The sequence below is a fragment of the Sceloporus occidentalis genome, unplaced genomic scaffold, assembly GCF_023333645.1.
Source record: "Sceloporus occidentalis isolate IW3139 unplaced genomic scaffold, rSceOcc1.0.p SCAF_10, whole genome shotgun sequence".
In the NCBI taxonomy this organism is placed as follows: domain Eukaryota; kingdom Metazoa; phylum Chordata; class Lepidosauria; order Squamata; family Phrynosomatidae; genus Sceloporus; species Sceloporus occidentalis.
The window spans coordinates 5,852,362-5,866,185 of NW_028316990.1; the positions used below are offsets into that span (position 1 = coordinate 5,852,362).

Sequence of the window (13,824 nt, forward strand, 5' to 3'; positions counted from 1 at the left end):
GAAAACAGCACTTCAGAAGATTAAACTCTGATGCCTTTCAAAGGGTGTACTCAGGGGAGAAATGTTTAATATTCCATGGTTTTGACAGAGTTAAATTACTAGTTTGTAATATAGACTGTGCGTTGTTGTTGTTGTTTTTCCTCTTGGAGGCTTATTCATGCCAGACACATGGCTTTGGAGTCATTTTCTGAATTGCCACATTAGCCATCAAAATTCCTTGAAAATTCCTCAGTGAAGGCACAGGGATCAGATAAGCATTCATTTTCAATCTTTCTGGTTTAATGCTTTCCTTACTCCTTTCAAAGAAGTGTAAGCACGATGTACTTTGGTGGTCGAAAACAATAGACTGTCAATTTGTGTTTGCCAATCACATAATTCCCTAGTTAGAGAAACTCAACATCCAATTCAATTTGAGTAATAGCATGGGAAGATTAGCAAACAAATGCGTTGTCTGCGTTATCAAATTCCATATGTAACCCGATTTGCCTGGAAGGGAAACACAGAAATTATTCAAAGCAAACAGCAATAACCATCCAGCAAACAAGTAGCAACCACTGCCACCTTGCTTAGGCTGTATATGCTCAGAGTTAAATAGCACAGAGAGAGAGAGAGAGCCATTAGCACAGCAATTGTGGATTTATTTGCATGCTAATGAGGCTGGCTCTTTTTGGGATTGTAACTTCTATATGGTTGATGCAATTTTAAAAGATGTTGACAATTTTTCTCTTTATTTCTCTGCGTTTTGTCTAACTGGAGTGATCCATTGAACGGATCATCGCGGACTCCTATGGCTTGAATCCTGGTTTTATTTTGTACTTTCTCGGAGGTTGCACAAGGGTTTGCACAGGCTTGCTGAAGCCCTATGAAGTAATTGCTTAAGCCTAAGAGGAAGTTCTCTAAATAGTGTTCTTTGACTGTTGTGCAAAGGGAGCTGCGTGGTTGTAGTACCTGTTATTGTCAATAAGTTTCACAATGTGTGACCCAGTAATTCCGGTGTCCTGATCCACATCAGCCTCTACCAGTGTATACCAGCACATCCTAGAAGCTTAGTCCATATGCCTCTGGTTTGTTTTTGTTTCCTTTTCTTTTGTTGCTGATACCTTGTAAAGAACATCTTGGACAAGATCCTGCAATGATCTAGCAGATCCCTATATATGCAGCCTGCCTTTCCGGTCACTACCATCATCCCATCAATGATGGGGAAGAGTAACTGGCTATGGTTTCACAGTCCGATGTACAAAATTAACACCATCCTCCTGGATCTCCAGCAAATCCCCAGGAAATTCAGAAGGATGCCTTCTTCTTCATGTGTCCATCCACAGAAACAAAGCTGGATTTTGCCAGGCTGGCCTGCCATTCCCTTGACTACTAAATAGGTCACCAGCCACAGACAAGAAGGTTGCATGGGCAGGAGGCCATTGTATGAAGGAGGTGGTGGATTCCTCCTTCCACAGTGATCACAAATGGACAAATGGAGATGCAAGGTGATATTATACCTGCATGTCAGTAAAAGATATTTTGGCTATGATTCTATAGTGTGATCCACATTGCATATCTTTAAGCATACTTACGTACATAGAAGAGGACCTTAGGAATTCTCCTAGTGAATGGTGAAGATGCATAACAGGGCACTAGCGAGAGTGTCCTAGTGCATAGCAAGGTCAGACAGTGCATATAGAAGCTCCCCCTAGCCAGTTTCCAGATAGGCATGAGAAGTGTGCATCAGTCCCATTATGCAGGGGTCCCATTGTGCATCAGTCCCAATGTGCAACAGCCATTTTGTTGGCTCCTCCACCTAGTAACATCAAGACAGCCCCTTGCTGAATACAGACATTGTGAGCCTGCTCCACTCTTTTTCCTGATGACATTAGCCCACTTATGAAGGCATAACTCCCTTCCTGAGTTCTAGCCCTTTTATTATTATTGAGAAAACAGAGTACAGAATGGATCCAGGAATAGAATGCACTGTCTGCCTCATTTTCCAAGTGTCCTCTCCCTTAGTTTTTTGTGGGTTTTTCGGGCTATGTGGCCATGTTCTATAAGAGTTTATTCCTGACGTTTCGACAGCATCTGTGGCTGGCATCTTCAGAGAATGCTAGCATGGAAGAGAGTTGGGCAGATATATACTGTGTGACCCTGAGTAGGGAGGGGCGATTTCCATGTTAATCTGTGTATGTTCTATGGTTGATGGCAAGGCCTCAGGGTGGGAGGATATGCAAAGAGGATTAGTGTCTGCTTAACTAGTGATCATTGCCTGCTGGGTGGTTTCTCATTTGCTGAGTCCTGATCTTGTGGTTTTTCAGGACTGGTAGCCAAATTTTGTTCACTTTAAGAGTATTCTCTTTCCTATTGAAACTGTCTTGGTGTTTGTGGTTTGTGTCTTCTCCTTTCCTATGGTCCAAATTCTAGTTAGTTAATTTAGCTACCTACTGACTCTCCATTCAGCAGTTGATTGAATGGCTATATTCTAGTTGGGCTGCACCACTAGTTGGATTTCAGCCTTGGCTTCTCACCTCTGTTTTCTGGAGATGGCCCTAATAGACGGATGTCACCATTTTGAACCTCCTCGTAGCTTGAAGTCTTCATAAATAACTGCTTCTGAACATGGATACTTCAAAGCTGTGCACACGTCAGCAAGACCTTCAAGTTTAAAGAATGGGATGTGGGAGAGGGATATTATGAGTATTTTTTTTAATATGGTTATTTGCTTGGTAGTAAGCACATATTCTTGCCCATCTCTTAGGTCTGTAACACCTTCTGCCATCTGAAGCTGGTCTCACGAGTTGCCATGGTGACAAGCAAAGGATGTACCATCCCAAACAGAAGATCACCTTTGACTGTTATGATTCCTTCCCTCCTAAGCCTCAGTTTGCTCCTGATTTGGCACTTTGCAACCTCACTCCATCTATCCGTCAAGCTGCACGATTGTATCTGACAAAACCTCCAGCCTGGCTCTGGCTTTACCAATGGATTCCTTATATAAGATCGGTGGTTGGTGTGAGATCGTTTGCTGAGTGGTTTTAAAATAACAAAAGAAAAAGAAGAAAAGAAAAGAAAAAAGAAAAAAGACCACGGCATCGAAACCTGATCTTCTGGGAGCAGAATTACACAATGACTCCATTTCCCTTCCTCTCTGTTGACTTGTTGCTATTCAACTGTTTTAAAAAACAAAAACAAATTGTCTGTGGGTTAGTATTTGTATATGTATGAGTGTATGTATATGTATATATATTTATATAGAGAGAAGAGATATACAATAGGGTTAGCTTTTGTATGGCATTCACCGTAGGCTTGTGGTCAATGGGGCAGAGAATAGCACAGAGGCATGATAGCAGATCTCAGAAAGATCAAAAACGCACTGTATATGCTGCTACATATACAAGGGTTTAACCTAAAGGAGAGAGCATAATGTGGGAGAAAGATGAGAAACAGCTGCATTAGTGGCATCCTTTCCTTCTTTCTTACAAGAAAAAAGCCTTCTAAACTACCCTCGATAGTATTATGTACCACTGATTCATCCATATTCCCTTTCATATACAAGAACTAACTTATTTTTTTTCCAGCAGCATCTAGAAGCCAAACATGCTATGATGCCCAGTCCCTTGGCACAATCTTGTATGACCATAACTACCATGCTACATAGTGGATTCTGGCCAGATCCCTCCCCCCCCAAAAAAAACCACTTACTCGTAAACTGGGGATGAGATCCACAGGGATCCATTCTCCAGTCAATTGGAAAGCAGCTGTCTGACATTCTCCTGGTTGATCCCAGTGGCTGCTAGGGATGGACTGGGAATTAGCCAGTTTCCCAAATGAGGTTGAAATTGGAGATCCTGACCTCTTTGGAAATTGGTGCAGGAAGAAAATGAAAACATGAAGTTCCAACACCTTTGCCAGCACATTTTCGTCGGATATGTACCAGGTAGTGTGTTTTCTGCCACTAGCTAGGATTTTTGTCAAGGACTGCAGGGAGAAAATTGCAGAAGGAAGTTGCAGGTAGGGAAAAGTTGTAGCTATTTGGCAGCTGAAAACCCAGTTTCTGTTTTTCCCATAACTTTCCTCTCTCCAAGCTGCTTACCAGTAAGTGCAGCTGATAATATATTAAGACTACACCATCTGGCAAGAACCATATAAAAGTTTCAATTGCAGCTGCTTTTGGCTTGGAGGACTTTCACATCCCCTTCATAACCCCTAAACTAGAGGCTAAGAAGGGATCGTAACTGTTTGGCAGGATTCTGGCCACCGTTGGCAGTGTCCTTGGAGAATTAAAAAATAGCTCTTGCGTTTCAGGCCCACCTATTTAGAGATTTCTGATGGTTTTTCAGTGAGGCCTTAGCAAAATAAAGATCCAGCCTTACCATGGAGTGATACAATGAGGCAGTTGATTTGGATAGCTGAGATTGGATAGCCTCCATCACCGATCTCTTGCCTAGGATGACTCTCAGCCTGCTTTCAAATGAAGGTTTACATCAGTGGTTTCCAAAGTTTGGCCTTCCAGGTACTGTATTTGGGATTTCAGCTCCCAGAATCCCAGACCATTGACCAAGTTGGTTTGAGGCTTCTGGGAATTGGAGTCCAAAACACTTGGAGGACCAGAGTTTGGGAATCACTGGTTTTCATGATGGACTACTCACACATGTGGCAGAAGGAAGGGGATGATAGCCTCCATGGTGCACATGTGGCAGAAGGAAGGGGATGATAGCCTCCATGGTGCGCATGTGGCAGAAGGAAGGGGATGATAGCCTCCATAGTGCGCATGTGGCAGAAGGAAGGGGATGATAGCCTCCATAGTGCAATGCTGAACGCAAGGGAGAAAAGCTTGAGCCTGGTTTTCTCCTGGGCGCCTTACACATTACACAATTGTACCAGCATGGTTCCACTTTAACTGTCATGGCTGCATCCTATGCAATCCTGGGGTTTGCAATTTAAGGCAACACTAGAGCTCTCCAGCTGAGAATCATAAGTGCCCCCCTCTAAACTACAAATCCCAGGATTACTTCAAATCAAATCATTGCAATTAAGGTGGAATCTTAGTCCTATAAGTGTGGTGTTAGCCCTGGATAGATAAGCTTTCAGTTTGAGAGAATGTGTCTTGTATGGAGGAGAATGCCATATGGCTTGAAATTCGCTGACAGGCTAAAATAATAGATCCCCAGAAAGGAATCCTCCATTTTTGTTGTGAAAGAAGTGTATCAATAAATAAGAATAAGACTGGAGTGCATTACACTTTACCTCTTAAGGAAAGGTTGAGAAGGAGGAATCTGTGGCCCGTCCAGATGTTACTGGACTCAGACTCCCATCAGACCCAATAGTAAGGGATGACGAGAGAGAGAGGACCCAAGCAGACAGGCCAAAATAAAGCTGCTTCAGGTCACTTTAGAGGAATGCTGTTTAAATGATGCATGCATCCTAAGAGTCCGAAAGCCATGCCAAAGCCACGCTTCAGTCTTAAGGAGTGAGGCACAGCTTTGTCACAGCTTCTGGCCTCTTAAGATGCATGTGTCATTTAAACAGCATATCTTCCAAAGTGACCTGAAGTACTTTATTTTGGCCTGTCTGTTCGGGCCCAGAGTCAAACAACACTTGGAGTCATTTAGGCATGAACGTCATATATCATTTTCCACCTTTCTGCAATAATTTGTGGTGGGAAGTGTTTTGGCACCCAATTCCACCAGGTTTTTCCCCCCAGAGCTGACAGATGTCATTCAAACTCAAACGTATCAGTCCACCTACTATAATTATTTAAAGATTTTCCATACATTTTCCCCACCCTTATATTTTTTCCCCAAGTCTTTGAAGTGGTAATTACTAACGAATTCTCTCTCAAGGCCTGTGAAAGCTAGCTCTCGATAAAATGACACTTGGGCCCACCTAGACAAATAATAATAAAAAAATTGTTATATAAATATATACATATATAATTTGTTTTGAATATAGTATATACACATACATACACGCACAGGTACACACACACAGTTTAAAATGAAAACTAACAAGATCTCTCTTATCCTTGTTTAATTTCCTTTCCTTTTCCTTTCTGGCGTGTGCAAGGTAACCACACTTGTTTGCAAAACCTATAGGAATAAAGGGTGTTCATTATGTATGGATATATGAATCCTTTTTTAAAAACAAAAAGAAGTATATTATTCAGTGAGCATGTAAGGTAACAGAAAACTTAACTGTATCATCAAGACGACCATCTTGTTAATAAATTGTAAATGATCCACAAAGCTCACACCAAATTTTTTTTATAGCAAAGGGGGGGAAATCAGCAAAAAAAGAGAGAGAAATATTAAGTGACAGACTGTGGCTTTTAATAGAACTTGGCAGTAACTAGGGGTAAGGTAAGTGTCCTAGACTCTTTTAATAAAGTTGCTTATTTAAAGTTTGAATTGCAGACCTTTCTTATGCAATAGAATGTCGCATCTGTATATCAATGGGTTGGATTTGAACAGAACCCACACTTCCTACTGTATGTTTTAAGCATTTCTTTCTATGTCATATCTCTGTTCTGACAACAGCTTTCTTTCTTTCTTCTTCTTCCAAACCATTAAATAAATCCAACCATACCTTTCGTTTTTCATACTCTTACACCAAATAGCAAATGTGTCTTCTTGGCAGGTGATGATTCCTTTCTCGATATCTCCAACACGACGGCGCACTCATTTTACAAGCGTGAGGTTTCTCTCTTCTGTTCTTTGGTCGGGTTTTGAACTTAGTATTTCCATTCCGGATATTCAATGCAAACAGGAGTGTTGTGATGTCCAGATGGAGACACATTTGGAGGAAAGTGCTCAGCCTTCACATTCACAGTCTTTGGATTTAAGGCTCGGGAAAGAAAATCAAGTTGTGTTTGCAGAAGCCTTGAGTATGCGCCCGATGGACTCAATAATTCTGCATTTTGAGTAATTTGGGTTGCTGCACATTGTAGATGTTTGAAGATGATATCTTGGCTAGGAACCGGTTGGTGTTTCACACATTTACCCTATGGAAGCAGTTGGACTTTGTGCCCCATGTTTTACACTCAGTTCAAGTAATGTTTCATGGCATGAAAAAGCATCATTTTTAAATCTTATTTTTTAAAAAACCCTCTTATTTACATTGGATGAAGTGCCAGATTTGTTGAGCATTAAGATTCATCATGCTGATTTTATAGCCTAGCAGAATGTGCCCTCTTTCAAGCTTGCCATTTGAGGTTTTTCCTAATACTTAATTCATTGAAAATCAAGATATATTTGCAAAATTGTTTGCATTTGCAGAAAAGCACAGAATTTAATCATTTTCTATTTTAGCACACATAACAACAGCTCCGGTATGAAATAATTTCATTCCTAAAACAGTATTTTCGTCTACCACATGCACAGACAGACACACACACACACACACACATGTTCAATATAACAGGTATTAAGTTAATCAAAGAATGGTGCTGATTAGCAAGGTAAGTATGTCATTTCGCACAGTTGGCATAAAAAAGGAGACCGTCTTGGAAGGCTATTCATATTTTTGCTTATGTGCGTATATTAATGCATCTATTTCCCCCAGTATTTGAAACACTGGCAAGTCCAAGCAACACACATAGAATGTCACACTAGGTTGAAACAAGATTTCAAATTGCAGAAGCCACATTTGAGTAGAGCAGCTTGGTTCCTACTCAATACTCACATTAATCAGGACTAAGTCAATTTTGCTTCACTTCAAGATTAGTGAATGAAAAAGTAAATCTTTTTCTATCTATCCATGGTTGCATCCGCACTGTAGAAATAATCCAGGTCAACACCCCATGAACTGCCATGGCTCTGATCTATGGAGTTTTGTGAGGTGGCTCTCTGAGATAGAAGGCTAAATGACTCACAAAATTACAGTTCCCAGAATTTCATAGCATCAAGCAATGGCAGTTAAAGATATATACAGTGTGCCCACGTTATACGCGGGTGCGCTATATGCGGCTTTCAGCATACGATCAAAGCTGCGTGGGAGCGCACAGGTTGCAAGGGGTGGCGCGTCCCATTCACATGAATGCAGTGTGCTCCTGTGGCATGTGCCCCGCGTGCTGCCACCGTACTGCCACAGGCACGAGCCCCGTTCATTTGAATGGGGCTTGAGCATCTGCATTTTTGTCTTATGCGGGGGGGGGGGGTGTCTGGAACCAATCCCCCGCATAAGAGAAGGGCAGACTGTATATACCATTCTCTTCCATGCCAGCATTCTCTGAAGATGCCAGTCACAGCTACTGGCAAAACATCAGGAATAAACTCTTCTAGAACATGGCTTCATAGCCCAAAACTCCCACAAAAAACTACTGATTACTATTGTTTATACCAACCAGAGCAGACCCATTGAATCAGCAGGATTTGCTTACATATTGGTTCACCATTCAAATTAAAGCAATGGCTCTATGCCTTTAAGGAATAACCAAGAGGATTCATGCCATGGAGTATATGTGCAGAGGAAAAGGCATGAGGGATTTGGAATAAGCCATTAAATTCTGTAAATTATGAACAAACATACCACTGGAGAGAGAGGGAAAAAAGGCAATGTGCCACCAAAGTGCTGCTCAAATTAGCTGAAAGAAAAAGCTTATATTCCCCTGTCTCATACTGTATTCCTGTCACAATTCGGCTCCCTCTTTAACCGGATTAATTCCATGTGAAGTTATGGTTGATGGATTTGCTTTGTTTTAATGGGATATACCCCAAGCAGGTTTGCAAAAAGGGTAGGAAAACTCAGCCCGGATCCTAGGCTTCAATCCTGTTGCATCTTTACATTGGGTTAAATATGGGAATTACCCATCACCACTGGTTTGCACTTTTTCAGAGGTTGTGCAAGAGGATGCAAGATTCAGGGTGGCACAGGCCTTATGAAACTGACAAAAAATGATTCTGTGAGAGCTTGTGGTGCCTAGCAGGACATTTGATGGGAAGGCACTGGATTCCCTTATGTGCAATGAGAGTCTGCTTAGCTGTGCCAGCCACTACAACATCAATTGTGTGGCTGTGTGAATCAGTCTACACTACATGGTTGTGATTGTATGATTCCATTCTACCTGTCATAGCGCCAACTTATGGAATCCTGGGGTGTGTAGTTTGGCAAGCAATCCAGAGAGCTCTAAGCTACAAATCCCCAAACCCTGTAGGATGTAGCCATGGCAGTTAAACTGACATCTGTGCTAAAACTGTTGAGTGAGAAAAGGCTCCCAGTAACCCCAATGTAGCTATCCTGGTGTAGTATTTATATCTTTTCTGCACAGAAACTGTTGATCATACAGCGGTCCCTTGCCTTACACGGGGGAACCGTTCCAGAGCCCACCACATAAGGCAAATTCAGTCTATGCTTGAGCCCCATTGAGAATAATGGGGCTCATGCCCGTGGTGCATGCACCCAGGAAATGGTACAGGGCTTTCAGCAAAGCTGAAAGTTGTGTAAAAGGCACCCACATATGACACGGGTGCACTGTATCATGGTGGGCCCTTGGTATCTTCTGGGGTTTAGTTCCAGGACCCCTCATGGATACTAAAATAATGGGGATACTCAAATCCCATTAAATACAATGGCATAGCAAAATGGTGTACCTTGTATAGAACTGCAAAATCAAAGTTTGCTTTTTGATGTCTGTGTGTGTTTTAAGCCATAGATGGTTGAACCCATGGATTAAAAAAATCTATAGATATGGAGGGCTGACTGTACAAGAAAAAAAGATTCTACCTAAACATTAGGAAGAACTTCTTTATTGTAAGCATTGTTCTGCCGTGGATTAGACTGCCTCAGAGGGTGGTGGACTCTCTTTCTTCAGAAGCCTTTCAACATCTTTCAGGAGTGCTTGAGTCTTGTATTCCTACATAGCAGGGGGCTGGGATAAATGGCCCTTGAGATCCCTTCCAAGTCCAAGATTTTGTAATTCCATGATTCATTCTTGCAGGTGAGCATGAAACCAGCCAAGATCTGCCACCTTACCTGGGAGTGGGTGCTTGTGCCCTACAACAACAGCTTCCCCAGGTTCAGATCTTCAAAGTACGCTCAAGTCGGGAAGCTGTTTTGTAGCTCAGAGCTTTTCAGCTTTTCAGGCGAGTGTTAACACGTTCCTGAAGATCCTTTCTGAGCCTCAGCCTAACCAACTTTGATACCATCTCTGCTGGAAATATGGCTCAGAATTCAAATACCAGAAGGTTAACTCATACGCCAAGAGTAGATTTGCCACCCGGAGGCAACCAACTTCAGGAAAGGCCTTCAAGCAACTGACGGAAGAAATAATAATCTGTAGCCTTCCACCAATGTGCAATATAGTACAATTCTCACTTGCAATGAGATTTTCCTCACTCCTTTGCTGAGTTCAGAGCTCTTGGCTTCCCTACAGATGCCACTTCCACAGATGTGAGACAAAAGTCATTCCTCCCAGTGCTGTGCTAGGAGGAGAATTGCTTGTTCTTCTTGCATGCCTCACTGCTGCAAACTGGATTAAACTCTCCATTCCTCCTCCAGTTATTTCCATATCTCTGTAACCCACAGAGCCTGGCTAATTGTGGCAAGGAAGAAGCTTTTGTGGCCCAAAGCATTTCATATTGCACTGAAGCTGAGTTTTATTATCTCTTTGCGAGAACATCATAGCGGCTGCTGCAGGCCTTCGTAATGCACCCGTTATCACAGCAGGAAGGGCTTCTTTTCAGAGGCCTTGAATTCTGGACTGTGGTAAGAAGCAGACTGAATCTCCCCTGACATCTTAAAAGAACAGACCGATTTGCTTCTCTGCCTCGAGGACACCCCCTCCCCAAAAAAAGAAAGCTCCAAGAGAAAGAATGCTTTGCAAATCAAAATTCGCCATTCAGTGGAGAATCTAAAGTTTCATGTGGTGATGCAGTGACTCAGACTGGAGGGAACACTTGTTGCCTAATAAATTAGAAAGAACATGCACTGCACACTTGGCAGAGCAACCAGAAAACTGCTACCATAGTGGTGATATCAGAATAGCCCCACAGTAGTAATAGTAGTAGCATTGCTAGTAGGTGTCATGGACTGCCCTGGGCTTGACTTAAAGGCACAGTCAGAGGACTCAGATTATGAAGACATGGAGGAGGCTGAGACGGGGCAGATCTGGGACTTCCTGGAGGCTCAGCAGGAAGCTGCAGAGGGAGAAACAGACTCATAGACAGGCTGCAGGTGCTAGGACCTGTGGAGCAAAGACATGTCAAGGAGTCCTTGAGGCGTTCTTCCAGGCTAGAAGCCAAGAGGAGAGCTAATAAGTTTCAGCTGAGAGAAGCAGAGGCCTTTAGAAGACCTCCAGCTGCAGAGGTTCTTTGCAGTGGACAACCAGTCTTGCACCCTTGTTGTTCCTTGCTCTTTGATTCATGACTGGTTATCTGATCCCTGGACTTGCCTTGTGACTATGCTCTTGCCTCTGCCCTTTGCTGTGACTGACTGACTGGTATTGTGTGACCTTTAGACTGGACTCTGGACTATTCCTTTGTATACTCCCCTGCTGTGCTGCCCTCAGTAGAGGTAAGCAGTAAAATTCTGCTAGTATTGATGGTCATGATTCTGTAAGATCTCTTTAGTTACAAAACCACCATAGTTGTGTAGAATCATAGAGTTTGAAGAGATCACAGGGGCCATCCAGTCCATCACCCTGCCATGCAGGAATCCACAATCAAAGCACTTCTGATAGATGGCCATCCAACCTCTGTTTGGAGACCACCAAAGAAAGAGACTCCACCGCTCTCTGAAACAGCGTGTCCCACTGTTGAACAGCTCTTATTGTCAGGAAGTTCTTCCTAATGTGGAGGTGCAATCTCTTTTCCTGTAGCTTGCATCCATGGCTCCATGTTCCTAGTTTCTGAAGCAGCAGAAAACAAGCTCGCTCCATCCTCAATATGGCATCCTTTCAAACCTTCTCAACATGGCTATCATGTCACTTCTTAACCTGCTATTCTAAAGTTCATAGCCAGCTCCCTAAGTCTCTCCTCATAAGGCATAGTTTCTAGACCTTTCACCGTTTTGGTTACTTTCCTCTGGACATGGTCCAGCTTGACCACATCCTTCTTGAAGCTAACTAGTGTAAAATCCTACCTATTCAATGGATCAAAATTTGTTGGGACTAATAATACAATTCTGGACCATGCCTCCCACTGTAATCCCAAATCTGCCCCAGGCTCGCTCAGATATGTTTCTAAAGACTGAAGTCAATGTTGCCTTCTGTCCACTATATCTATCCATTTACTCTGCAGTAGACCTTACAATCATTTAAATGGTAAGAGGTGTTCTTTAGAACAATAGGTTGGAAGAATTTGAGGGTTTTGGCAGCAAAAGATAGAGTCAATCGCACATCAAAGGCCATGAAGAAATGGGATTTTATTTTTGGAGAACATTTTCAGGAAGGAGGCGGAAAATATCTTCAGAGAAATTTCACCCCAGGCCTTGATAGACCTTCCTTTAATTCCAACACTCAGGAGGCACTTATATAGATCAGGCATTCGTTGGTCTCACAGCATCTATTTTATACTCAATGGTAGAATGTGTGCTACTTTCCAGAAGAAGAGGAAAAAACCAAGTGGGGAAAGGGAGGCTAATCAAACATGACTGCATCTTCTGGGATTGTGTGGACGCTATTCAAGCATTTTCCATTTAACTGTACAATCAAAAATCATTTCTCCTTCTTCCTTCTCTTCTGGCACTAATGTCTGCCAGGGTGAGAACTGTGCTGCCCTTCAATTGATCTGTTCAAGGCAAATCAGCAAGTTTTTCATACAAAAATCAAAGAAACAGAGCCTTTTTCTTTTTACCCTGAAAATGCTTTTCTAATACTCAGTGATGAGTTTCTAGTAGTTTAAGGAAAGGACAATTCCGAATAGGTTTTCATTAAGCTTTCCATTCACTGGCAAAAATGAATATAATGTAATGAAAGCGTTGCATTTGGGAAGTGGAGTGTGAGTGGGCTCTTTAAAGTGAAGTGACAACTTTGGCATACAGTTCTCTGTCCAACACACAAGGGGGGGAAATGAAAAGAACAGAAGCATCTCTATTGTATAGTTATGGCTTATTGCTGCCCTGTTATCACTGGGACCAACAAAAACATTTTCATCCCCATCACCCAAGACAGGCTCCTTAGACTGAAATCCTGTTGTATCATACACCTATGCAAGTTACCTTACTCACATAGTTGTACTTTTTCATCCAAGAGATGTACAGTTGGCACTCCGTTTTTGCAGGGGATCCGTTCCAGATACACACACACCAATGGAAAGGGAGGCTCACACATATTCAAACCTCATAGGCTTGAATGGCGCACACCCCCGCTTGTGTGGTCCAGGCGCACGGTCCAGGTGTGCACACCTTTGCAAATAGTGCAGGTCGCCCCTCCGCAGATATTTGAGGTCGCAGATCTCAGATCCACGAGTTAGGAGGGGTGACTGTATTCAGTGCATGGTTGTGTAAGCAGAATTCCACAACAGTCACTATTTCACATGGGCTTAAATCCTCTTGTGAGTCCTTCCATCTGGAGTAGAGCCATTGAATCTCTTGGAGATGACTATTTCTTGACTTGCCAATCAATAATTGATTCAATATCTATTTCAATATCCATATTTAATCTCCATATTGTTGTGTAGTGCATACTGTTGTGTTCTTGTTTGCCATTGCCTGTTTGTCATTGTCTTCACTGGGCCACTTTGCTCACTGGGATTGCGGAAACAGCGGCTGCATATTCCCTACTTCATGACCGGACAATAAGCAAGTGCACTGCTAGATATACAGTCAGTTGCACAGCTTTGGTCTTCAGCAGAATCACTGCAGAATGACAACATAGATTTACACCATGCGAGAATGATGTATGAT

The 13,824-nt window shown here is 42.5% G+C and overlaps 1 protein-coding gene across 1 annotated transcript in view; it reads left to right on the top strand.

Annotated features, from left to right (window-relative positions):
• CDH13 (cadherin 13) overlaps positions 1-3,739 on the top strand; it is a 669,381-nt gene extending 665,642 nt beyond the window's left edge. The window contains exon 14 of the mRNA XM_089539817.1: positions 2,744-3,739. Coding sequence (XP_089395943.1) covers positions 2,744-2,751 — 8 coding nt within the window. The 3' untranslated portion in view covers positions 2,752-3,739. The remainder of the gene's footprint in view (positions 1-2,743) is intronic.
• The last annotated feature ends 10,085 nt before the right edge of the window (positions 3,740-13,824 follow it).